The sequence below is a fragment of the Megachile rotundata genome, chromosome 5 (assembly GCF_050947335.1).
Source record: "Megachile rotundata isolate GNS110a chromosome 5, iyMegRotu1, whole genome shotgun sequence".
Lineage (NCBI taxonomy): Eukaryota > Metazoa > Arthropoda > Insecta > Hymenoptera > Megachilidae > Megachile > Megachile rotundata.
This window is the reverse complement of record NC_134987.1, coordinates 18064047-18091491: the sequence shown is the minus strand read 5'-3', so window position 1 is coordinate 18091491 and position 27445 is coordinate 18064047. Positions and strand designations below refer to the sequence as shown.

General features: G+C 37.1%; 1 protein-coding gene across 1 annotated transcript in view; it reads left to right on the top strand.

The window, feature by feature from the left end:
- Su(Tpl) (Suppressor of Triplolethal) overlaps nt 1-27445 on the top strand; it is a 134472-nt gene that overhangs the window by 81219 nt on the left and 25808 nt on the right. Inside the window, exons 5-6 of the mRNA XM_076531767.1 lie at nt 26429-26553; nt 26988-27104. Coding sequence (XP_076387882.1) covers nt 26429-26553; nt 26988-27104 — 242 coding nt within the window. The remainder of the gene's footprint in view (nt 1-26428; nt 26554-26987; nt 27105-27445) is intronic.

The following is a 27445-nucleotide window of genomic DNA, read 5'->3' as shown; positions in this document are numbered from 1 at the left end:
GACGACAATGAAGAACGCGTCAGGGAAAAACAAAGAAATACATTTTGGAACGTGCGCGATGCGCTCGCGATGTTAGATTCGCAACCATGCGGATAGCACGACTTCTTCGAATGAACACGTGTCGCGTTCGTTTACGCGCCGGAGATGTTTCAAGCTTTACTTCCTCTTTTTTAGTTTGTTCGTTCAATTTGGGGAATTAGGAAGTTTTTGAGGACTTGAGCGTTTGGGGATTGGAAGAGAACTGAGAGGATTTGGAAATTTGGGAATTTGGGAGTGTGAGAATTTGGAAATATTTGGAGGATGTTGGAAATTTGGAGAATTTGAGGAATGGGACAATTGGGGAATTGGACAATTGGGGAATCGGGGAATTGGGGAATCGGACAATTGGGGAATTGGGGAATTCAGGAATTGGGGAATCGAGGAATTGGGGAATTGGGGAATTGGGGGATTGGGGAATTGGGGAATTAGGGAATCGGGGAATTAGAGAATAGGGGAATTAGGGAATCGGGGAATTAGAGAATCGGGGAATTAGGGAAGCGGGGAATTTGGGAAGCGGAGCATTAGGGAAGCGGGGAATTGGGGAATCGGAAAATTAGAGAATCGGGGAATTAGGGAATCGGGAAATTAGGGAAGCGGGGAATTAGGGAATCGGGGAATTAGGGAATCGGGGAATTAGAGAATCGGGGAATTAGGAAAGCGGGGAAGTAGAGAATCGGGGAATTAGAGAATCGGGGAATTAGGGAATCGGGGAATTAGAGAATCGGGGAATTAGGGAGTCGGGGAATTAGGGAATCGGGGAATTAGGGAATCGGGGAATTAGAGAATCGGGGAATTAGGGAATCAGGGAATTAGGGAATCGGGGCATTAGGAAATCGGGGAATTGGGGAATTGGGGAATCGGGGAATTGGGGATTTGGTGATTTAGGAATTTGAGAACGTGAAAATTTGGGGATTTGGGAATTGAGGAATTGGGCAATTCTGAAGTTTGGGAGTTCGGAATTTTAACACTTGGGGATTTAGTGATTTAAGAACTTCAGCATTTATAAATTTGAGACCATGGAAATTTAAAAATTTAGAGTTGGTTAAATTGTAAATTTACGAGATTGATAATTATCAATCCTACTAAGCTACAAATTCTAAATCTTCCTCCCCAAGTATCCTACCAAACCCAATTTGATAAATCATCAGTCTGAAAGTTTGTAAAATAGAAAAATTCAATAAATATCAAAAAATGATTAGAAGTATAAACTTCCAAATTTGTAAAATAGACCTTGCAACACATGTCCTAACCCTAGAAATAAAAATGGTAGAGTTTGCATATACAATGCAGTTATTCGAGCATAGTTCTTCTTTGCGATCAAAGGGAAGGTTTCTGAAGATCCATGGGAAGGAGATTCGATGGCTTACGTCACGATCATGTGGCTGGCAACGAAATATAAAAGGCGCTCACCGGGGCCGACACGAATTGAATTGCAAAGAGCTCCGGCAGACTGACGCGTTGAATCCTTTTAACCCCTCGTCGGGTCATCGATAATCTTTTTTTCTTATTATTTACCATGTCGCTATTCACCCAGACTCCATTGTCGTCGGAACTTCCCCGTTAATTACCCAAGAAAAATCGTTCGATTTTTTTTCTCGAAACACGTACCTAAATATAAATGGCTGTGTAAATTTATGCAAATCTGGGAAATTTTCTCATACGGTATGGTAACGAGGGGAACCCTAACATCGGCTATAAATATGTACGCGAGCTATAAATAAGTAAAGCACAAGCAAGGTCATATTATATATACATTATGCGAAAGATTTTTCTTCTAACAATTAATGGAGATAGGAACGCAATCGTAACCATGGGATGATATCGATATTGAATTAACGGCGAGATTTTATTATTACCCATACCGAGAATTAATCGATGACCGTTACTCAATAACTATTAGCATGCATTATTCATTAGCCACCAATTGTTAGTTATTAACGTTGCATCATTATTGCTACACGCGTCATGAACGATACCATTAATTCCAGGGTACGTGGAAACAGGAAACGGACAATTAAATTTGCCGAGAGGGAAACGTGTTCGAATAACTGAAATGTTGGAACGTTTTTTTTTTTATCGGAACTAATTGCAGTATTACAATTGATGTATCGATTTTTTAAGATAATCAGGATGATAAATATACAGAGAAACAATGTGGAAATTCATCAATTCAGAGCTTACTGAATGAAGCCGCCATTGGTATCCTCGCACAAAAGGCTGTCAGTTTCGGTACACAGTGTTACAATGAAATTCGTGTATTCTTGAGAATTTCAATCAGAGCTCTTTGTGGAGAAGAACGATTTAATTCTTCGATTTTCGAAATTTACATGATTTCTTACAACTATTATTTACCCAGAATTACGTTAGCTAAAGGCACTGAAACTGTGAACATTATTTTTCAAACAACTTCCATATATTAAAAAGAATATCGACCAAACCTACATTTCTAAATCCAAATTATGACATCACAAGAAATGACATAAAATTCGAAAAAAGAAATAATGAACCTCGCTAAAATATTTAACAATTTGCAACTTTTTTATGGCTTTGATAAAAAACATTTTATAGCACCTTATTAATGAATGAGTACTTAAATGTTTTTCTTTACCCACCGTTTCGTTATTATCATAACTCGCACAAAAATACTCCGTGACGTCAAAGATCGGTTAAATATGCTCACAGAAAAAAAGCAATTCAGAATGTTTTCCGCTGATCCAATTTTCGACTTGAAATGAAAAATATTTCAATGCTTAATTGCGTGTGGAATTATGTACTCGAAAGCCGTAGAGTTAGAGTCGATTTATTCGAGTTTCTTTTTCTTGGATGCTTTTTTAATCTGGCCGAACGCTAATAAGATGAACTATTACGTTCGTAATGAATTATTTACGTTAGCATGGCATCGTGCCGCATGTCTATCTGATTTATGAATGTTTCCTGTTTGTATCTACATTCAGCATTGACAATTAACGTTCTAGACAAGCTACATTGATTAAAATCTTTTATTTAAGTTGCTCTTGAATCGCGGATATTTTTCAGAGGAAAACATCTATTTTTTTTAATGATATTTACATTCGAATGTATTGTGATTAATGAATTAAATTGATCTTAGAGGATATTATTTTTTAAAGGATTCTGTTAAAATTGAAGACAAGCTGTTATATTTATTTTAATTTTAAGGAAGAACTTTGCATTGAAATTATTGATAAATTGTAATAATACAAATTATATTAGGGGTAGTAATCAAAATTTCTTCGATGACTTCAAAGTTTTTCAATGAAAAATTGAAGGGAAATAAACAATTGCCTTTACGCTAACAAAAAGCGTTAGAAAATAATGGAAATTATTTTGTTGATTAGCATTTAAGATTTCTTTAATAAGTAAATGTTTTTCGAAAGCAAACGAAATTTTGATTACTTTTCGGTAGCCCTAATAATTGTAACAGTGTCAAGAGGTAAAAATTGTTAGAAAAATTGTGTGATATTTATCGTCGTATTTTGTCAATGCAGACATAAAAATATCGTAACAGTAAAAAACTGTTTGGTATACCTTTCTATTATACATACTAACGCTGTTATTAACACTAATCTATAACAAATTACAAGTGAAAATTGTGAACATATTATTAATGTCTGAGTTAATAACTGAAACTTGCCTCGAGTTCTAGAAAAAATTACCGACCGTCGTAATCATTTTCCTCAAATTTCGATGTTATCTCGATCACAGTCAACCAAATTATTAACATAAAACTTGCCGCTTCATTATCGACACACTTTTCGCGGTTGCACAGTGTAATTATTTTCTGTTTAAGTAGACTAATCGGGGTTATCTCGTAACACCGATAATACGACTGGAAAATGCGGGAAAGTGGGTCACGAAAAGTTACACTCTTGGATCGCTATTCTTTCCTCGTTGAAATATTTTCTCGGTTATATAATTTCCAAATTGAAAATTTCTGAATTTCGCAAGTTTATTTTTTTAATTCTAAATTCGTTGTGCTAATGAAATATTTTTCTTGATTCAATTGCAACAAAATATGGATATAAATTGATAGATAGGGATCAATAAAAATAACCAATGTAATACCTTTTAAAAAATTGCAAAATATTAATCTAAGTACTCGTTAACAAAATAATACTAAAAAGTACTATTACTGCTAATAACAAGTCGTGGAACGAATTTCATTTGAGACTTGAAACAGTCGAAATTGCGACGAGATCTAATTCGAGTCTCCCAAGCATATCAAAAATATTTCATTTTGATTTCATTGCTATTAATATGCATCGTGTGGGAACTGCAGACCGAGCCGTTAAATATGAAATCACATTACGACCCTCGCTTTACTTATTATTATAGACCAGTTATAAATCACTATATCTATTACTTTATAAATATTCCCTCAAAAATTAATCTGCTTCACTCGTCTCGAAGAAATGAAACTGCTAACAAGCTACGCCATCACGTCCATAAATCGGATTCTGCATTTCTTTTTATAATGCACAGTAAATTATCGAGAAAATTATGTTTCAGATTTTCTATACACTTTTTATTTACGTGCGTATAAGAAAAGTAATAAGTATGAGTAATAAAAGAACTTTCTATCGTAAAGTTCACTCTTCGGACATTTCTTCGAGTTGTTTACGATGGAAAGAGCAAAATATGAAGTGTTTCGCTTAAGACTGAATTGTTTTCACTGCTATTAAAGCCAGGAAACTGACGGATTTCAGAACTTGTTAAATGCACTGAAACCGTGTAAATGTGCCTATTAACTATTGATTGACTTAGGTCTATCATTTGTGTTCATCAGAGTATTTAATTTCATTAACAGTATCTGTGCAAAGTGATCTATTTGCCAACGGTGTGGAGCTTTGAGGTTAAACGTATTTTATTTACTGCTTCAATTGTTCTTACATTAAAGATTGTCTTCAATAATTGTTCAGTATATACAACTGTTTTGTAGCTACTAAATAGAATAGTAAATTGTTCTTATATTAAAAGTGTCTATTGAAGAATACTATAATAATTGTCTGTACACAATAATAAAATATGACAAAGTATAAAAATATATAATTAAGAAATATTCTTAAGCAAGCATATTTTACATCCAAGAGTAGAATCCATACTTCTTCTAATTTTCCTAATAATGAAAAGAGACACTTAAGAAATGTTGAAATGATTTTATCTCCATTAATAGTCATCGAAGAGTGCAGCTGATCGGGCAGTGCCGTGACGCGAACACGCGGAACCCCGACCTCGAAACGTCGCCAAATTTGGCCGACTCGCAATTGGAATCGGCAACCTACTGACACACTAATCGACGCATCGACGAGGCTCCGTCATGAAATCGTGATCGCTCGAGGCCGAATTAGGCGACCGTACAAAATCACTTGTTCTCGAGCTGAAACTCTGCACGATGACGCAATCTCGATACTTCTCCATCGGATTAATTACGTTTCGTGTCGCAACCTTTTGAATAGGTATTAAGATCAGCTTCTGACTTATACGCGAAGAAGAACCTGCTGAGACTCGCTGATTCTTGCCTTATTCGTAACGAGACCAGAATTTCATTGGTTCAACTTATCCTCTTATTCTGTCATTAGTTTTGCGAATAGTTTTCGAGAAGCTTGATTGTCGTCGAGTTTGATTTAGATTTTTGTCGCGATGGATGATTCTACAGGAATGATTTTGAAATTCAGAAATTCTTTATGTAAGAGTGTGGAGCTTATTTGAAATCAATTTTGATAGAATGAGAAGTGTAAGAGAATTATACTATACATAAAGGGAAATAATATCCACATGTGGAGAGTGGCAGGACTCATCTTGTGGTGAGCGAGCAATATATGGTTCGATCCTTGACGAATACATATGTGTCTTAAAATTCCCTTGTGTCTTAAAAGCACCCTTGCTGTTTCCTTGAATTCTTATTTAACGATTTTAAAATTTATTTTATTCAAACCCCATCAAAAATAAATAAGTGTGACCCCGATATAAAGACCACCCTTGCACCGTCATCGAAAGGAAGCGTAACCTCTCGTTCACATAACTTTCTAACAGAACGTCACTTCTCCAAAAGGGTTAAAGAAAGATCGGATGCAATCGAAGAATCGAATCGTCTAGAAAGGGAAACTCGGTGCAGGCGTTTCGCTCGGGGGATCTTCAACTCGTTTGGATTCCAGTGCATCCTTCTGGAACGGGCGTGGAAAGGCAAGAGACAACAGCTGATCCGAGAATCAGAAGGTGGTTGGAAAATCCTTGCAGTGGGCGGAAAAGGCCACGACCGACGATTTTAGAGGCCATTCGGTGTATCGTCCACGATGAGTCAGAAAACGTATTATTTATAGTCCGCTCCTCTCTTTAACTCGCCACGAGGTGAATCACACGTGCCACGCGAACCGACAGCGGAACAGAGAAAATTTCACGTACGGCCACGCTTTTTCCCGACGCTTTTGCCCCCGCGCGGATTCCTTACTCGTTGCGTGGCTGTTACGTGGCCGATTTTCTTTTCGAAACGCGACGTGCACTGCTTTTGGCTACCAAAGCGTGTTTGACATTTTCGTTTGAGAAAGTGAGAGATGTTGGGTTTGCTTGACTCTCCCGATATATGGCCCTGTTCACCTTATCTGTCATTCTGAAATTATTCAGGAAGCTGTGAGGGTGTTTTCTCAAATTATTGAGAATGACAATAAATCTTGCAAATTTTTCAATTTGCATTTTGGAGCCAGATTGTGTCTACAGCTGTGAATGTCACATTCTAGTGTTTCGATTTTTGCAATTTTTTGCCGAAAGTACCAGTGCGATTAAAATCGAGTTATCGTTCGGATAACCTCAGTCTTAATTACGCTTGTTTTTTTTAAGTTTGATGCAATAGCAGTTCAGGATGTTATCGCCTCGATTTCTCGGCATCCGATACCTCCTTGATTCCACAATTAAATTTAGCACAAAGCATACGATTTCCAGTATATATATTAAACATACGAATATATTTGCAGTAATCTTATCTCCAACACGCGCATCGTTCTACTTCTCGAAATGTAATTAACGTTATTCACGGTACAATTAACGTTTTCCTCCAGTTACTTTCAGCGATCCATTTCAACGAATGCAACGAAGCGGTGGTGGCAGCGTATATGTCGAGACAATTCGTGTCAACCGTGAAGCAATTTATTTCATCCTCATTTGCTTACGCTTGTCGATCACGTACGACCTTGCGAGTGTATAAAAGATCTTCAATCGCGTGTAAGTACGTAGAAAGACCATCGAGTGTCTACAAAATCGTTGGTAAAAAAAAGGAGGAAGAATATTTGGAGAAGCGTGTTTGCTCTTTACTCGGATGCAAATGAGTCTTATCGTGGTTGTACAAACAAACGTGTTTATTAATGAGAACCTTATACGTGCAGCCTCGTTAACCTTCCGCGATACAAATATTTCGGAAGGTATTCGGACAATAAACCGATACGCAGCCGACTATTAAAACGTTGGCACGCCACGTGCTGACTCGATCCACCTGACGCAGGATTTTCCGTTCGAATCCGATGAATTTCTCGCATTCCTCGTGCACGAGTTTGCGGACGCGAAATTTCCCCCACCGACACTTTTGTCGCAATTCCACGCCGATACAGCGATGGAATTTACGAGGAAATTGCGATTAACTCTTTCGCTGCATATCTGGGTTTTGCGGAACGAATTGATGGGTTCATTTGGGGGAAGTTGAGAATTTTGGTATTTTGATCTTGGGAGATTGGATTGTTGGGAGGTTTGGGAGTTTGAGAGGTTGGGATTTGGAGAATTTGGGGATGCGAGAGCTTGGGAGTTTAGGTATGGTGTGTAGAGTGGTGGGAAAGGGAGTTTGAATATTTGGAGATTTGGAGGTTTGGAGGTTTGGAGGCTAGGAGGTTTGGAGGTTTGGAGGCTTGGAGATTTGGAAGTTTGGAAGTTTGGGAATTTGGGAGTTTGAGATTTGGAGAATTTGGGGGTTTCAGAGCTTGGAAGTTTAAATATATGGTGTGTAGAGTGGTTGGAAATTTGGGAGTTTGAGAATTTGGAGATTTGGAGATTTGGAAGTTTGGGAATTTGGGAGTTTGAGATTTGGAGAATTTGTGGGGTTGAGAGCTTGGAAGTTTAGATATATGGTGTGTAGAGTGGTGGGAAATTTGGGAGTTTGATTATTTGGAGATTTGGAGGTTTGGAGGATTGGAAGTTTGGAAGTTTAGAGAATTTGGGGGTTTCAGAGCTTGGAAGTTTAGATATATGGTGTGTAGAGTGGTTGGAAATTTAGGAGTTTGAGAATTTGGAGATTTGGAGGTTTGAAGTTTGGAAGTTTGGAGGTTTGAAGGTTTAGAAGTTTCCAGGTTTGGAATTTGAGAAGTTAGGTACTGAAAGATTTGAATGTTTGGGAATGTGTAGATACAGGAAGTTTGGAACTTCAAAATCTTAAGAATTTCATTATTTGAAAGTCCAAAAATTGACAGATTTAACCTTCGACAAATTTCATATTCTAAGAACTTCAACATCTACAGATATATTCACCCAACTGATCCTCACCTAATACTCCAACATCCACAGATGTATTCACCTAACTGACCCTCACCTAATACCTTACCTATACTCCCAAAAATAAACCCTCTAAACCCTCAAACTTTCCCAAAATGTTCTCCAAACTTCCTTTCGATTTCCTTCATAAAAGCTTCCTCCTATGAATAAAAATAAGCGTGCAGCAAAAGATCTATTTTTAAGCAGTTGAATCATAAAACAATTGACAATGAAGGGGTCATCAAGAGGTATTAATGACTGCATGTCGGTTATCATGGTTCAAAGGATTGTTTGTATCGACAGGTCGACATGTTCCAATATAATATCGTGTCGTAGACCGTGTAAACAAGCAATTTACTGGTCATTAAGGTCAATCGTCTGCCGATTACGTCTACGAGGGTCAATTTAGCTTACGCTCAGCATTGTTCCTTTCTAATTTCACGACAGCTTTGTTTCTCCGTAAACACACGATCGATTCGATCAATTTCTCCTATTGTCCCGTCGGATCGATCGGACGCATCGTTGATAAATCGGATGCATTGTTCGTAATCGGAACGCGTTAAAAACACCATGGTTTGATAATTGTGATGTAAAATGTGGATGAAAAGTGCATCGAAATAGCAGAAGTATTCGGAGAGGCTAGTGCATGCGGCTAGTTGAGGGTCAATTAGCATTCAGATGTATATCGAGCACACGGCTGTGCACCGTAGATCACGTGTCGAAGTGCGTGCTCCTCGAACGTGTCCCTGTACGATGCCGCGGTTAAATTGTGCCGCGTATCCAAATCGACTTCATTCTGCATGCGTGCAGCGAACTTTCGGTGGACGCTTTGTAGCACCGATTCTCTCGATTTTAATATCGACTCGTTCAAGACCAACTCGGAACTCGCATTTAGAAATTTGGGAACTCCAAAGGCTATTTCAATTTCGACTACATAGCAATGCTACAGTATTGCCTCGAAATAAGCAACAGGCTCTCTCACTCGGAATCAGTCTTTAACCTCTTGCCATACAATTTATTTGCCAGATGCATCAGTCAAAACTAACTATTCTTAGCTATAATGTTAAAACAAATAGAGAAAATTAAAATGTTGTGAGTATATTATATACAGCGATTCTTAATTATGCAAATTATTGTTGGACCTAAATTTTAAGTTGAAGAGTGTTAATATTTGAGGAAGATTTGTCTCGTTTGATTTCAAAATGCGTCACGAGTGAGGCTCGTCAAGGTACGACAAGGGGTTAATCAAAGAGGTGGGGATAGAAATTTACTAATTTCGAAGTTCGAATCTGTTACTTGTTTCGAGGCAATACTGTACTTGGAAATTTGAGGAAGTGGATAACTTGGAACTCGAATACTACTAATTTGAAATTTGAGGAAATAGAAAGCTTGGAGCTTGAATGTTATTAATTTGAAATTTATGGAAGTAGAAAGTTCAGGACTCGAATATTATTAATTTGAAATTTGAGGAAGTACAAAGCTTGAAACTCGAAAACTACTAATTTGAAATTTGGGGAAGTACAAAGCTTAGAACTCGAATATTACTAACTCGAAATTTGAGAAATTGGAAAGCTTGGAACTCGAGAACTACTAATTTGAAATTTGAGGAAGTACTAAGCTTGGAACTCGAATGCTACTAATTTAAAATTTGAGGAAGTACAAAGCTTGGAACTCGAATATTACTAACTCGAAATTTGAGAAATTGGAAAGCTTGGAACTCGAGAACTACTAATTTAAAATTTGAGGAAGTACAAAGCTTGGAACTCGAATATTACTAACTCGAAATTTGAGAAATTGGAAAGCTTGGAACTCGAGAACTACTAATTTAAAATTTGAGGAAGTACAAAGCTTGGAATTCGAATATTACTAACTTGAAACTTGTGGAATTAGAAATCTTGGAACTCGGAAACTACTAATTTAAAATTTGAGGAAGTACAAAGCTTGGAACTCGAATATTATTAACTTGAAACTTGTCGAATTAGAAATCTTGGAACTCGGAAACTACTAATTTAAAATTTGAAGAAGTAGAAAGCTTGGAATTGGAATATTACTAACTTGAAATTTGTGGAATTAGAAATCTTGGAACTCGGAAACTACTAATTTAAAATTTGAAGAAGTGAGAAAGCTTGGAACTGGAATATTACTAACTTGAAATTTCAGGAATTAGAAATCTTGGAACTCGAAAGCCACTAACTCTAACTTTAGAAACTCGAAATCTAAGAACTCGACAGTGTCTTATCTTAACTTACAAACCCAACTATTTGCACTGTAAACCCCCAACTCTAATTCAAAACTTTCTCCACTTAAAATCTGAACCCTTCCATCTCAAATATAAAAATCCATTCTCCACTCACAAACTCCTCATCCAACTTCACCCAACTCCAAAATCACCAAACATAAATCCACATACCCAAAAAAAATAAACGAAAAAAATTCATGAGAAATGCAAAAAAGAGAAGAACGAAATAAAATAAAATAAGAAAAGTGTATCTATACATTTCGGCCTACTTGCAGAGTTCTTAGAATTTCGCGAAACCTTGAACTCGATTTAACAATAAATACTCAATGAGTTCATCGGTGGCCAGTCGTTCGGTTGCGCAACCACTACGGTTCTGGGCAAGAAAGGAGAAATGAATTTTCCAGGAATTATTACCTTTCTACTTAATCACATTGTTTCCAACCCTTTTCAAACCGTGATCGTTAAATTCCCTTTCAACGTATTTTCATTTTCGTGCGACGTCGTCCACTTTCTAACCCAATTTCACGCATTACTTGCCACACTACTGTTTATTAGGCAATTGTGACGTCGATACTTAGTGGGTCTAGGTCCTTTCCAGCTAAGGAATACTAATTTGCTTCTTCAGCGAAATCACGTGAAAAGTTGCTTGCCGATTAGAATTCCAACGATTCGATTTTCGATCGCGATATTAATTTACTTTACTACAGTTTTAGTTACGAAGATTATGTGAACGATACGTATAATTGCTAGTCTCGTGGAGTATTAAACTCGTCATTAGAGCTAACTGATTATTACCACAATTTAATTAAAAAACACATCGTAGAACTTAATGCACTTCTTATCGTACAGAAGGATTTTTGCTCGAAAAGTAATGCAATTAACACGTGAAACTTTTGCGTCGCGTACAAATTACGCACATTATACCGGTTACAGTTATTGCAAATCATTAGTCCCTAACGCGAAACGAAACTCGTTAACACATCTTTTTACGTTCTCGAATTCCTTTGTTTGACTTCATTAAAGATTTATGCGCGATTTCAAAAACCGCGTAATAAAACGTATCCTTATTTTATAAATTACTCAAAAGTGAAAGCGTTGTTCGTACTTTCTACGTATTTGCCTTAATTCTGCGTGACGCAACGTTCAATTTGACGTGACTTAATCTTGTTATTAATTGAAGCTTAATCAAGAGCGTAAATAATTGAAACCGTGGATGAACCCGTAAATAATTGAAACTGTGGATAAACGAGGGATGGGAAGCAGAAATACACTCCTGATAAGTGGAACAATAGACGATTAAAATTGTGTAGAATTGAAGATGATGGGTTGTCGGGACGCGTTAAAAGTGGACGAAAAATAAAGCAGGAAAGTAGAAAAATTCGATCGGTATGATAGGAGAGTAACGTAACGAAGAAATCCATAACGAGGTGCAACATGGCGGGTACTTTCTAAGCTATTACGCTTTCAGCGATCGAAAAACGTGGAGTGCCGAGCTGGAATCGAACGGATCCTTTTAACGATCGCGCATTCCAGCTCGTCGTTAACTTTTAACGTTAAAATTTCGCAATGGTTCGCGGCCGCGAGCTCTCTCGAGCCGCGGTTACGCAACGGTAGCCCAGATCCAGGTGCGAGCAATTAGAAATCTCTTCTGTTCATCGCCGTTATCGGTTTATTAAAGCCGCGGTTAAACAATTTCGACGTTCCCTCGCTTTCGTGAAACGCGCCGATAGACTCGATTGCGACACGCGACCGACACCTACCGATATATCGACGCGTGAACGCTCATCGATCCGCGACGATTCATCGAAAACGAACACGATTTTCACCAAATGCGCGCGATCGCGTAATCGGTTAATTAGCGAAGCAAAAACTTGTACACTTTGAACGTTTTCTTTATATCTTGCGAACGTGTTCGGTGGAGAAAATTTGATTCGAGGGCAGATAAGGATGAGTTAACCCATTAGCAATGACATCAGTTTCACGTTTATAGAACCACTACCGATAGCGGGAAGTAACGATTGCTTTTTAATTAATACGTTTACAAATTATCTGATTATTGCATTAATGCATTGCGACATAACTGCGTTACTAAATTATTAGATTTCTAAATTCCTGTATTAATTTCAATTTCTGAAGATTTCGAATTTTACAGATTTTCAAGTTTTCTAATTTCTGAACTTCCAGGTTTCTCAGTTTCTGAATTTCTAAAGTATCGAATTTGGAAGTTTGGAAACTTTTCAGCTTTTCAATTCTACAATTTTTCAGTTTTTCAATCTTTCAAGTTTTCAATTCTGCAATTTTTCAATTCTTAAATTCTCCAAGTTTTCAATTATTTAGTTTTTCAATTCTTCAATTTTTCAAGTTTTCAATTCTGCAATTTTTCAATTCTTAAATTCTCCCAGTTTTCAATTGTTTAGTTTTTCAATTCTTTAATTCCTCAATTCTTCAATTCCTCAATTTTTCAATTCTTCAATTTTTCAATACCTCAAATATTCAATTGGTCAATTCTTCAATTTCTCAGTTTTTCAATTCTTCAAATCTTTAATTGTTCAATTGTTCAATTGTTCAGTTGGTCAATTGTTCAATTATTCAATTCTTCAAATCTTCAATTTTCCAATTGTTCAATTGTTCAATTTTTTCAATTCTACAATTCCTCAATTATTTAACCCTTTACACTCAAAGGTAATTTGACTGTCTACAAACAGCAACTTTAAAACTTAGTTAAAAAGTTGAATGAATTCTTTTGAGGTTTTATTATGTCTCTACTAATAATTTCCACTGTTTGTTTCACTATGTTTGTACATCACACGTGTCATATTATAGAATCAGTTAAAAAATGCTCATTTCAAATTATTGTATTAAATAAAATGGTGACTGAGAGTCACCTCTGGAGCGCAAAGAATTAATTGCTTAATTGTTCAATCTTTTATTTCTGCAATTTTTCAATTGTTCAATTGAAACTGAACTGTTTAATTGAATTGTTTAATTCTTCAATTTTTTAATTCTGCAATTTCTTTCTACATCTGTAAATCTGAACCGCAACACGTTAAATCAGTTTCCCTATAAACCACGTTCATGATGCAACCATAATGCAGTATGCATCCATTTTCTTGCGTTAACGAAAACAATTTAAGGTATCCGTTACCTGTCATAACATAATCGCGAATAAAATTTCAGCAACGTTTCATTTTTGTTTTTGTATCCCCGTCGGATAATTGATCAGAAACGAGAAGGCGGTCGTTCAAAATCGCGTAACACGTTTCGATTAAAACGGTCGCGAGGTTACGCAAGCGGATCGCGCACCGAATTGCGTCATAGCGCGTATTCATTTTTTCGAAACGCCAACTGTGTCCGTTATTAACGCGCTATCGATCCCGAGAACGCATCCATAGAAACGAGCTTTTACGTGTAACGCGATTCACCTAACGACCGGATCATCCGTGGCAAGTAGTCGTCCCGCGATCAACTTGTATCGGCTAGCTGTGCCACTCGTGTAAACCGTATCGAAATGGCTTCGTAAGTCGACGATATTAATGGTGACGATGGCGCCAGCCGAACGTATCGTTCATTTTTTCTCCTCGTCCTCCTGAACGCTCCGCTTTTTTTTATAAGGTAAATGTACCCATTAGCGACCGCGTCCCCATTCGTCGCTAATTGCTGATTTCATTTTATTAGAAATGGTAATTGAAACGGTCTTAATCGCGGCTGCGCTTTATTCATTATTTTGATTCTTCTGTTAAGGTGTTTCTTCGTGAGTTTAACCCCTTCCCGTGCTTTGACGAGTCTCACTCGTGACGCACTCACAACTCAAATGTGATTAATGTTACTCAAATTTTGAATACTCTTCAACTTGAATTTTAGATCCAACTATAATTTGCGTTGTCAAGGATCCCTGAATATAAAATACTTAGAACATTTTAATTTTCTTTGTTCGTTTTAATGTTATAGTTCTGAATGGTTAGTCTTTACTGACGCACCTCATAAATAAATGGCACGGCAAGGGGTTAATTATAGATTATAGAATAAGTTGCTCGGAGATAAATTTCACCGAAAAGTTCGGTATTTGTATGATTCTTCTGTTAAAATGTTTCTTCGCGAGTTTAATTACAGATTATAGAATAAGTTGATAGGAGATAAATTTTACCGAAAAGTTCGGTATTTGTATGATTCTTCTGTTAAGATGTTTCTTCACGAGTTTAATTATGGATTATAGAATAAGTTGCTAGGAGATAAATTTCACCGGAAGGTTGTGTATTTGTATGATTTCTTATAATTAGTAAAAACTATAATTAACGATGTAGCAAAAAAGTATTGGCTTTCATCTATATGATCCTATCGAACCAAGCTGATTTTCTATTAATTTCTACCGAAAATGTTGCGCTCAAAGCATCAACGAGCGATCATTATCTTACATAAAAGTCTATGTTGGTAAAAGGTAACTATTTTTAAACGATCACATTCTCTCGCGTGCCTAATAGGATCATTTACCTTGATCGAAATCGAGAGAACTAAAATCCTAGGTAATTGCAGGTGAAATCAAAGGTAATCAAAATCGAACGGATAATTTTGCACGGTGAATAATCTGAATTATAAATATTCGAAATGGTGGATAATGGAACTCTCGGAAAAAATACCTATCTGCCGATCCTGTATAAACGTCCCTACGTAGAATCGTAATTAATTTGTATAATATAGAAATTTGAAATTGCACTCGAACGTAGTTGTTCGATGAAGAAAACAGAACTCGTTTCGATTTCGTCGCGGTGAGTCGTGGTAGCAACGCGTGCATGCTAAACGGGTGGCCAGAAAGAAAAAAGGGAAAGAGAAGGAACGAAGGTAATGCGATTCGATCGAGTCATACGTGATATTTATAAATTAGACGAGAAAGCAGACGCGTTACCAGGACTTCCTTAAATCCTAGCCTCCGCAACGAATTTTATATGTCGCGTGTCGCAACGCTCGCTTTCACTTAATGCGATTTAATTCGTGAACGTTCAACAGCCGCCAGACCGACCGTTCTCCGACGTCGCGTCGCACAATTGTGTATCATTTTTCACGCGTTACCATAATCGACCGATTACGCATACGTCCACGGTAATGTCACGATGGACACGATCGTTTGCTCGAGCTGTTACGTGTATGCAGAGATCGCCACCGAAATCATATGCGTTCGCCTTCCTCTTGTGCAACCTCGCGTCTTTTAGCATATTCTGTATTTCCTGTTAGACAGTTTTTCATGTTACAAGTTAGCAGATTAGTTCTTTAATTTTTAAATTAGTGAGCTCTTCAATCCTCCAATTCTCAAATACTTCCTAAATCTTTATATACCTGAATCCTCATATCCAAGTCCCTACATTCCCTAATTTGCAAGCTTTCAAACTCTCGAGTTTGCGAACTTACAAATTTCCAAATTCTCAAATTTCTGGAATTTTTAATTTCCTTATTGCTAAACTTTGGAGACCCTAAACCTCAAATTCCTCAAACTCCAAATTTTCTAAATCTCAAATAACCAAACTCCACATCCCCTAAATTCCAAAGCCTTTAAATTCCAAATCCCCCAAATTCCAAATTCAACAAATTCCAAATTTAACAATTTCCAAATCCCCCAAACTTCAAATCTTCCAAATTCCAAATCCCCCAAATTCCAAATCTCCCAAATTCCAAAGCCCCCAAATTCCAAAGCCCCCCAACTCCAAACCCCCGAAATTCCAAAGCCTTTAAATTCCAAATCCCCCAAATTACAAATCCCCCAAATTACAAATCCTCCAAATTCCAAATCCCCCAAACTCCAAACCCCCGAAATTCCAAATCCCCCAAATTCCAAATCTTCCAAATTCCAAATCCCCCAAATTCCAAGTCCCCCAAATTCCAAATCCCCCAAATTCCAAATCCCCCAAATTCCAAATCTCCCAAATTCCAAATCCCCCAACTTCCAAATCCCCCAAATTCCAAAACCCCCAAATTCCAAATCCCCCAAATTCCAAATCCCCCAAACTCCAAATCCCCCAAACTCCAAATCCCCCAAACTCCAAATCCCCCAAACTCCAAATCCCCCAAACTCCAAATCCCCCAAATTCCAAATTCCCTAATCACCAAATGCCATAAGTTCCAAATTCCCAAAACTTCACATACCACTTCCAAATCGCCGCATTTGCAAATGTTCCTAGGATTCCCCGTCCTTGCAACGCGATGCAGATATGAAAGGCAGGTTAATGGGTCAAAGTGTCAGGACGATGCATCGCTTCGCAGCGCTTTACTTTCACTTGGCGCGATTTATTTTCTGTCCGATACGACACGCTAGCTCTAAACGTGCGTGCAAGGGTGCGTTTTCATGTTGCAATTTATTGCTCCGAGTGCGCGATTAACTACTTAACATACTCACTGGGGCACGATCGTAATTAACGTTACTAAATTCATTTCACGCAATTTCTGGGGTTATTATCCTTCAGTATTCTCTAATGTCTTATTACAAATTATATCCTTGATATCCTTATAAGAATTTAATATCTTTAATACCCATAACAGTAGTCAATATTCTTGGTATCCTTAACAGTGATTATTATTTTTAACATCCTTATTTGCTGATATTCTAAACATCCATAACAATAGGTCATTAATATTCCTATCATCAATATCTTTAACAATAATTAATATCCTTATGTCCTTGATAATAATGAACAACACCCTTAATATCATTAATACCTTAACAATTCACATCATCCAATAAAGTACAACCACAAATTCATGACATAAAACTATCGCAAAATGGAACTTACAACACATCAAATCGAAGCTTAAGGTTTAATCAAAACGCCTGCGTAAACGTTTCATTAATATTCAGAACACAAAGTGGCTTATGAGTTACAGCTAAGTAACAATGACCGATTTCGAAACGTATGAACTCTGACGCGATTCGATGACATAAAAGTGTCGCAAAATAGCAATTATGGTATATTACATTGAATGAACAATGAATCGATCAATTTGCAATTTGAGACTGTTCATTAATGAATGTATAATTTTCTATCAATTATGCGGTGAAATAACAAAGAACGTTCGTGTAATTATTCTTGTGGAGCCTCAAGATTCTGATGGATGCAGGTTGTGATGCTATTTTGAGACACTTTGACGATTTGTTTGATTTAGAGATTTGAAGAGTTCAGAATTCGGTAACTTAAGAATTTACCAATTTAAGATTTTATAAATTTATAAACTTCTGGATTTGAAGATTCGGAAATTCACGAATTAGGAAATTTCTGAATTCGTAGTTTAGAAATTTGACTACTTCAAAATCTACGAACCCAAACTTCAGGATTTGAAGATTCGGAAATTCACGAATTAGGAAATTTCTGAATTCGTAGTTTAGAAGTTCCACCACTTCGAAATCTACGAACCCAAACTTCAGAATTTGAAGATCCAACAAATTTCCCAATTTAAAATTCAAGAATTACCAAGTTTGACAATAAATCTTGCTTTCTCCCCTATATTTACCAATTAAAAAAGTAATTTAAAATAACACCTTTTAAGGACTTATGCATGCAATAGTATCCCAGGTGAAAACGCCAGTTAATTAACAACGTGACGTTTCGTTGAGAATTTCGAGCGGGTAGAAAGGAGGCGCGAAAATACGCGGCGATGAAGTCACCGCGTACGAGTAAAAGCGCACGCGCGCGTCTGGCTTTATTTCGCGCGGCGACGAAAGACGATGTTGCACCTATACGGGGCCCGACCTTGTGCCAAATGCCACTTCATCCTCAGCCAGGGACACGCGGGTTCGTCGATTATGTTTATCGTCTTCTTTTTTTTCCTTGTTTGTTCTTCTGTCGCGACGACCAACAACTTTGCACGTTTTCGCGAATCACCGAGAAATTTGAAAGTTCACGCCATTTTCGAGACCTGTTCTTTCCTACATCTTTCTGCTACTCGTTTCATTATTTCTTTTATCGATATCATTGTTTCTTTTATTGTCTTAAATTCGTGTGTGTTTTTATTGCCATGTGTATGTATTCTTCTTTGAATATGTATTTGTATCTGGATATTCTTTTTTATGTGAATTATACTTCGGAAAGTCTCTGTTAATCGTTATCGAATTAGATGGCTGAAGTATAAAAGAAAAAATCCTTGATTTTTAAACCTTGAAGTCAAAACCAATGTCAGGTTTTTTCGTCCGCAGTTTTCAATATGAAGAAACTTGTTGTAACAAGTGTATATATTTCTGTAACATTGTGTTGTTAGAAAAGAATTTGAGAGGCTTGTTTCTTCCTTCTAAGAAGAAAACCACTCATTGCATCCTTGATACGTGACAAACTGTTGACTACAACATTAACATCCTACGTTTCCTATCCTATGCAAATTATAATTAGATCCGAACTGAAAATTCGAGAATACTGCGTAGCTGCAATGTCGTCGAGTCGAAGCAATATTTTAAAAATTGTAAAAACAAGAAAGGTGTGCATCGAAACGAAGTCAGTCCCCATGGGTTACATGTGACGTAATTGAATAACGAAAGACCGATGAAATATGAAGCCCATGGCGAGCTGTAAGTCTTACTCGCGTACTTTTATCTCGCACGAGGCCAGGCAGATATACGTGCTCGCTCGCGTCGCGGATTACCCGCTCGAGCCGGCGTCAGGTCCTCTGCGGTTTCTCGACACGTGATAAATTCAAACATGTCACCGTGCACGATACCATGTAGAATGTAGCACAAAATGATTTCGAGATACGGCTAAACACCGATACCTTGTCGCTCCATGTTCATGGCTGTTACGTTATGTCGAGCAACATTCTCAGACTTCATTTTACCTCGTTATCTTGTGGTATTAACTGCAACCGGGTTTGGACATTTTTGTTGTAGGTTACATTCAGCTTATGGTATGAATAATTATATTCAGCTGTTATGGTATGAATAATTATATTCAGCTGTTATGATGTGAATAATTATATTCAACTACTATATTTAAAATATGGATAGTTCTTCAGTATTTCAGGTCCAGATTGATTGAAATCTGGATGCATTATATTCAATCTTTTCTTTCAATTCATTACATTCAACCTAACTTATTTAATTTATTTATTGGCTGTATTTTAATCTTCAAGATTTTATGTGCAGTTATTGTGGATAACTACAATGATTAGTTGATGAATTGATAAGAGCTGAACATCAGGTTTCTCAAGAATGATGAGCATAACCCTTGTCATTTGCGGTTTACAGAAAAATTTGATGCAACAGCCATTAATATTTATTAGACACGTTTCACAATATTTAATAATGAAAATGTCCACGGGAGTGCAATTTAAAAAATTGCAAAATTTAATGTAATATGTTAATATTACACTTTGTAGATGATTTGCACGGTGATTAGAGTGGCAATTTCTCTTTGAATCCATTTTCCCTAATCTGTTTTTCCATTTCAACCAGTCATTTTCTTCTCTAACGTCGAACAGTGAAAGCTTCTTTTCACCGTCTCGTCGATCAAAAAATACGCACGCGTCTATTGCGATCACCCGTTCAACCTGTTTCCAAATTGCGTTATTCGGGTCAGACGTGGACTGAACGATCAAGGAAACCTTATTCTTTTTTTCTCATTCTTTCCACTCGTTCTGAGTTAATTCGCTGTCGTAGGTGTTTTTCTAAAACCCTGTTCTGTGCAAAACAGGCTCCATAAGAACTCTTAATATTACACAGCAATTTACAACATTGTACAACACTTTTACACTGTACTTTTAAAAATTACAAATTTCTCATGAATATAATAAGTGGACAAAATATAAAAAATATAAATATTGGAAGAAATATAAAAACATTGTACAACACTTTTATGCTGTACTTTTAAAAATTACAAATTTCTCATGAATATAATAAGTGGACAAAATATAAAAAATATACAAATTGGAAGAAATATAAAAAATATAAAAACTGGACAAAATATAAAAAATATAAAAACTGGAAGAAATATAAAAAACATGAAAACTGGATAAAATATAAAGAATATAAAAACTGGAAGAAATATAAAAATCATGAAAACTGGACAAAATATAAAAAATATAAAAACTGGACAAAATATAAAAAATATAAAAACTGGAAAAAATATAAGAAATGTAAAAGCTGCAACAAAGTGGAAGAGAAAGGAAAGTGCTTCATTTTAAAAATCCTAATCAGACAAGAATAAAATTACACCTTATCTACAGTGAAAGGGGAGAAAGAAGCATGTATATCGATTTTGTAGCATTTACTTTAGCAACCTAAAGATCAGCTTTCATGTAGCTACAATATTTGTAGCGCATCTTTTTTCGAACCGATAGGATACAAGAATGAATGCACGTTCGAAGATCGAAGCGCAGTATAATAAGAAAGAATGTCGAATTTATAGGTGGGGGAAAAACGAGTATTTTTTCGTATAGCGTAAACGTACCGTTATGTGACACGCGAATATGTTCGTCGCTCAGCTGTTGCGGCCTTAAGCACCCAAAATACATTCGAAGCTGTCTGGCACCGCGAATAGGCGAGCCGAGTTGATAATCGAATTCGAATCATGCCTAATGGAAATCGTTCGAATTGATACCTCTATTTCGTAACAAAGGTCACGTCGATTGTGGTAATATTTTTAAAACGGAACCATTCAAAATTACCTTGATCATCCGGAAAATACTGCTGGAAATTAATATCGAGTCAAGGTTAGATCAACAACGTTAATTAAACACTCACCGTAAATTTCTGCCTAAATATAGAAACCAGTTTCAAAAGTGACAATCGACAAATACGAAAGATTAGAGTTTCTTCGAATGAACAGTTTAAAAGTAGCTCGATAATGTATCGTATCTTATTAATGGTAAAACGTGATTGAACTTTGATATTCGATTTAAACCGATTCCGTTCGAAATGGCCAAACTTTGCACGAAAGTTCTAAACGTAACAGCAAAGAACGAGTGTCTCTGCTCCAGAGTTTGTTTTTCGTTACTCGTTTCGTAACATTGTTTTACGAGCGTAGTTTTATGCGCTTTATCTTTCTGTTACGTTTTCACGGTGTTTCTTTTATGCACACTAGATCCTCTGTATATACGTCTGGCTTCTGACCTAGACCTCGATAAATGTAGCACGGATCATTTCAATTCTAAATCCCAAGGAATCGTGGCTAGGTTTCGGTCTAAATTTGTCTCTTACCATTGATTTCACGTTTTTCGATCGCGAATTTAATCGGATATCAGGAGAATATCCTGCGTGTACGATCGTCCTTCGTGCAGTGAAATTTAAACGAACGGCTTTGCTCCCTTCACGAAACTTTCATATCGCATTCTCGTGCGCAATTCAACCTTTCGTTTAAGTGGCAAAGAAGAGAAGTGGGGATCCCCTGTGTCCTCGATACGTGAATGTCCGTGAGAGAAGTTCCCTTCCTCCTTGAGGATCGCTTGTCATACGCGATTACCCTTTCCTTTTTATCTCCCTAAAACTTCCCATTAACGCGTACGCTGACCGTTCGATTGGAAAATGATCGAATTCGCGGGGATATTTACGGACATTTCACACTGTGTAATCGCGTAACGCTTTGAATACCGTAACCATTGATACTCCGCTTCGTGAATAATTCAGTAGCACAACTGCAAGCATTTCTTTTCTAATTTTATTACATTTTATCATTCGAGAGTTCAGCGTAACTGTAAACACGATAGTAACACTTGCGATTCGAAGATTTGGAAGCTGATTTAGAACATTTAACCCTTTGCGCTCGAGAGGCGCCAAACGATTTAATACAATAATTTAAAAGAAGCATTATTTAATTAATTCTATAATAGTGCTTATGTGATGTATAAACATAGTGAAATAGACAATAGTGGAAATTATTAGTAGAGAAATAATAACTTCAAAAGAAGTCATTTAACATTTTAATTAATATTTTAAAGTTGCTGTTTGCAAACAGTAAAATTATCTTCGAGTGCAAAGGGTTAATTGCAAAATATTTAATTAAGTAAGTTCCCAAACTTTGAACCTATGAATTTATAAATTTGACAATTGCTAAATTTGGAAAATTTAAAACTACTCAAGAATGTCAAGTCCTGCAAATTAAAAATCACAGGACAGGCAAGATAATTAAAATTCCCACAGTTCTCAAAAGCGAAAAATTAAGAAAGGAAAAGGTAATACCAGATCTCGAAACCTCACTCATAACTCCGTAACACACGATAAGCAACACTCGTTTATCGTTTCGTCATTAGCGACCGCGTTAGGACCGGTTTCTTGTTGGTTCGGCAAAGAAAAAAAAAGAAAACGGAAAAACAGAGCGTCGAAAAAAAAAGTTATGAGAAAAGAGCAAGAAAATAAGTATCCCGTGACGGCGTGTTACATTATCGAAAGCGGGTAATATCCTTCGAGCGATTGCGAGGTTGAACTCGCTGCACCGTCATGCGAATAAAGGGTTTCGCAAGCACTGCCACCCGCCTTGTCGATTTATTACAATTTGCGAACCAGATTTTCTCGTCAATCAAAATCGTCTTTTTGAATTATCGAGTCAACGATTACAACGATTACCATTTAGTTATACTACCATTTTAACCATCTTTTTCATTGTCCATGGAGTACTCTTGTGAATAGTGTCAGAATACTAAGTGTTGATATTTGGATCAGCGAAAATGAAGGTAAAATTGATTTACAGACATTCGAGCTATTATTCTAAATTGATGTAACTTTGTAGTTTAATCAATTATTGTATGATGCTTCTGCTAAAACATGAAGAAATAATAAAATATGTGTTTGGCCAATAATCATAGCAGTCGAGGCCCTTATAAAAAAATCAATCAGTCAGATCAATCAGTCAGATCAATCAGAATATGTGTTCAACGTTAAATATTTTTTAAACTATTAATCTAACTGTGTGTACACGTTTGTAACAATATCTATATACTTGTATGAGACCCTTCGAACCTGAGACTCGAATAGAGTCCAGAAACTTAGGGTTCCTTGTGAACACAGTCTACCCCTAAAGTTCCAAAGGCTCGGAACTATAAATGTACCTAGAACTATAATATATTCAGGACTAATAATAATATACTCAGAACCATAATATTTGTATTGGATTGTAATGCATAATTAGTACCAGTTCCCTGCCAAGAAGATAATCCTTCTAAAAGAGTTTTCCGAGCAGCATCTTACAAGAGAGCATAATCCGTGGGGTTGGCTTCGGTCAAAAAAAGAGAAATATCGGTTCGAGCAAGCGATTCCGAAATGTCAGAAGGCGTTTGAGACTGACGGCTACTGCAGAAGGGAAAAAGAAAGGATTTCGTTGGAATCGAGGAAGAGAAAGGAAAGAGGGGACACGTGGAGCCGGGGAGAGTAATGGCAGAGGTACGGTGGATGTTGCGAAATAAGCTGGTTGTGCTCGACTGACTTTCGATGAAATTCAATCGGGGAAAAAGCTGCACCGCTCTCGTTTAATACGGACGGAGAAGTTAATTCTCGAAAGCATGGAGACCGGGTTTCTTGCTTGGTCCACGTCCATGGACGCGTTACGAACGCTGTCCAAGTGTATCGAGAAGATTGCCAAAAACTACTCGCTCCTATAATTTTGCCCTTCTTCGGATTCGGAGCGTCACACTGACCCCTTAACTCTTAATCATCTACTTCAATAATATTCATAACGACCAATTATAATTAAATTAAATATAATCAAATTTAATATCGAATAAGAAATAGTCTTCTCAATTTTCTACTTGAACAAGTCTTCTACAGTTCACCGGTTAATCTCAAGAATTTTATCGACTCAAAATAGACGTATAAAGATAAACTGAACGATACGAATTTTATATTTCCACCGAGTTATAATATGGTCTGAATTTTTATGGGGCCACGATCTTGTCTCCGCTTGTACGATTCCAGTCGCACGAAATTAAGATTCCGTCCAGCCATAAAGAATTCCATTCATCCCATAGTGGCTGCAGTCTCGAGCGAAGATTTCCCACGTGTCACGAACCCATCAACGCGTGTTAATCAAGCGACAATTACGTGTACGCGATCGATCGAGCGTCGTGTCGCTTCAGAACCATCCTTGGCCTTTGAAACATTAAAATACGGCCGCGGAAAACAAATATCATTCGGTGACGCGCAATTCACGTGCAATTTATCACGCGCGCATCATAAAGCTCGACATAAAATTCAGTCGAATGTCGATCGTTTCAATGGCTGGCTCGTATATCGTTACATTTTGATATGCTGCGAGACAACACACGTGGGATGTTCCGATTATTCTGGGAATTGTTTGACGATTATTGGTGACGCACGGTATTTTGATTAGAAATGGGAACGTTGGGAGATACAAATTATTAAGCTAAAAACATGACTTTCTATTTTTTAAATATTAGTATGATTTTAAACTTGAGTCCAAGTTTCAAAGTTGTAAAAAACATCTAAAAATTGCTAAGTTACAAGATAACAAAATCCTAACGTTACAAGATAAAAAGTGTCACAAAAATACCAAAACTGCAAGATGTGAATATTATGATTTTAAACTTGCACACTCCTCAAAGTCCAAGTTTCAAAGTTGCACAAAAAATGCAAAAATCGAAAAATTACAAGATATCAAAATCCTAAAGTTGCAAAACAAAAAGTGTCACAAAAGTACCAAAACTGCAAGATGAAAACTCGTCAGCGTTGCTAACTGATACGTTCGAGTTAGCGAGTGTCGATTACCCGCGTTACTCGCTAATCCTGCCAACTCCAGGAGCGTTGTCGTTCACGCTCGTGCCGGTGCAATTTCGCAGCATTTATCGGTACCAATTTCGCGACCGACAAATAAATGCATCCGTACACGTGCCGAACGCAAGGCTGAACGAGCTCGGAATTATCTAGCACGCTGATAACCGGCGGACAGAGCGCACCTTTGTTATCCGACGAAATTATGGTCGTGCAAGAACGCGTCAAAGCCGACCAAATAGCGTGCCGTCAAGCTGAATTGTTTGAGGCTAGACGAGCTGCGTCTAATCACCGTTCTTCCCTCTATTCGATCGTGTCATAGCAAACTTTCGTTGTTATTCAATTTGACACTGATTCTTGTAGAAGGCGAATAATCTAGAAATTAGTTTAAGGGTTTATATTAAGTGGTTAGGTGGTTGTGTATCGAATGATTTGGAAGCTACATGGCATTGAAAGTATATCATAAGCTTGTACTTTGACAAAAGCTACATGAATAATATATAACATGTCAAGATATTTGATGAAACAGTAAATAAATTTACCAATAAATTATCAAGAATTTAAAGTTAATTTGAAACATGACTCACAAACGAAAGCTACTCGAAGAGCATTAAGTTTGCCGAGGGGCATAACAAGGAATAGAACGGAAGTTCGAGGGACATTAGATCCTCGAAGAGTGCTACTTAAACACACTTAGAGACAGACAGATAAATAGATAGATAGATGGACAGGTTGAAGATATATATGCATATACACGCGTATAGTTCCATATACCCGGCGGGGATAGGTAGCTCTCGGGAGTACATATATGTGTAGGGAGTCGGTATATGGCAGAACGTGTCACGTAGCTACGTGGCAGGTACACCATAAACTGTTTCGTAATTTAATGCGATCTTATTAGCAGGGTGAAGGCACACGAATAACCGGCGGTGTTCTGATTCCAGCAACTCTCCTTTCCATCCACGCAATCCAGTCATGGATCGGCGGGCTTCACGTTCAGCCTTTCCGGCAACCAGGACATCGAGGGTCCTCAGGGTGGCTTCGAGTGCATCCAACAAACTGGGCCCAAGTCAGTTACATCTTCTTTTTTATCTCTCTTATCTTTTGTTCTATATTTTACACGCGCTATATTTCCTATTATATCTTTCAGTGATACCTATTTTACTGTATCTTTCACATATGACGCGTTTTTTATTTTTTTTCTTATGTGTGTTCTTTTATTCTGTCTTTTGCGTGTGCTACATAGTTTATTTTTGTGTATGGTACATCTTTGATATATAAGCTACTTACTGTCTTTCACATATTCTACTGACATAGTCTTTTCTATGATACATTTTATATACTGATACATTTTACTCTGTACGGATTTTTACTCTTTATGGATTATCATATTTCCAAGTTCCTAATAGCTTACTAGGAAATTTAGTCCACTTTTTCATTGAGAAAATCAAAATAAAGAAAAGATGTAACACCTTAGATAGAGTAATCGTTATCTGTGTCCAGGAGTCTGGAGAGCCTTGGCGCATTGCCGTGCAAGATGCGGATACAGGCGAACGACGACGTGTACGAGACAACCAGGCATCGAATGGCCGTTGCAGAAGAGAATAACAAGAACAAATGGTAAGTCATGTTGTGGATGATGCGGATGTCGAACGTGGCTTGATCGATCTGGGGAAAAAGGGAGTAAGAAAGAGAAGGAGAGAAAGAGTAGGAGGTCAATTTTTCCGCGACACGCTCAGTTACTGGGCAACCCTCTTTTTACACTCGTTCGTTCTATTTCGAGCACCTTCCAAGTGTCATATTCGTACGCATTCCGGCTTGATAAACAACTCGAGGCACGTTCGGATATTTATAGAGACGGTGTTTATCGAGATATCACGGTTCACGCGATCCTCCGATAATTGAACGTCCGGATTCGTTTTATGTAATCCCCGTTCCGTAATGTTCATCGATTACCGACG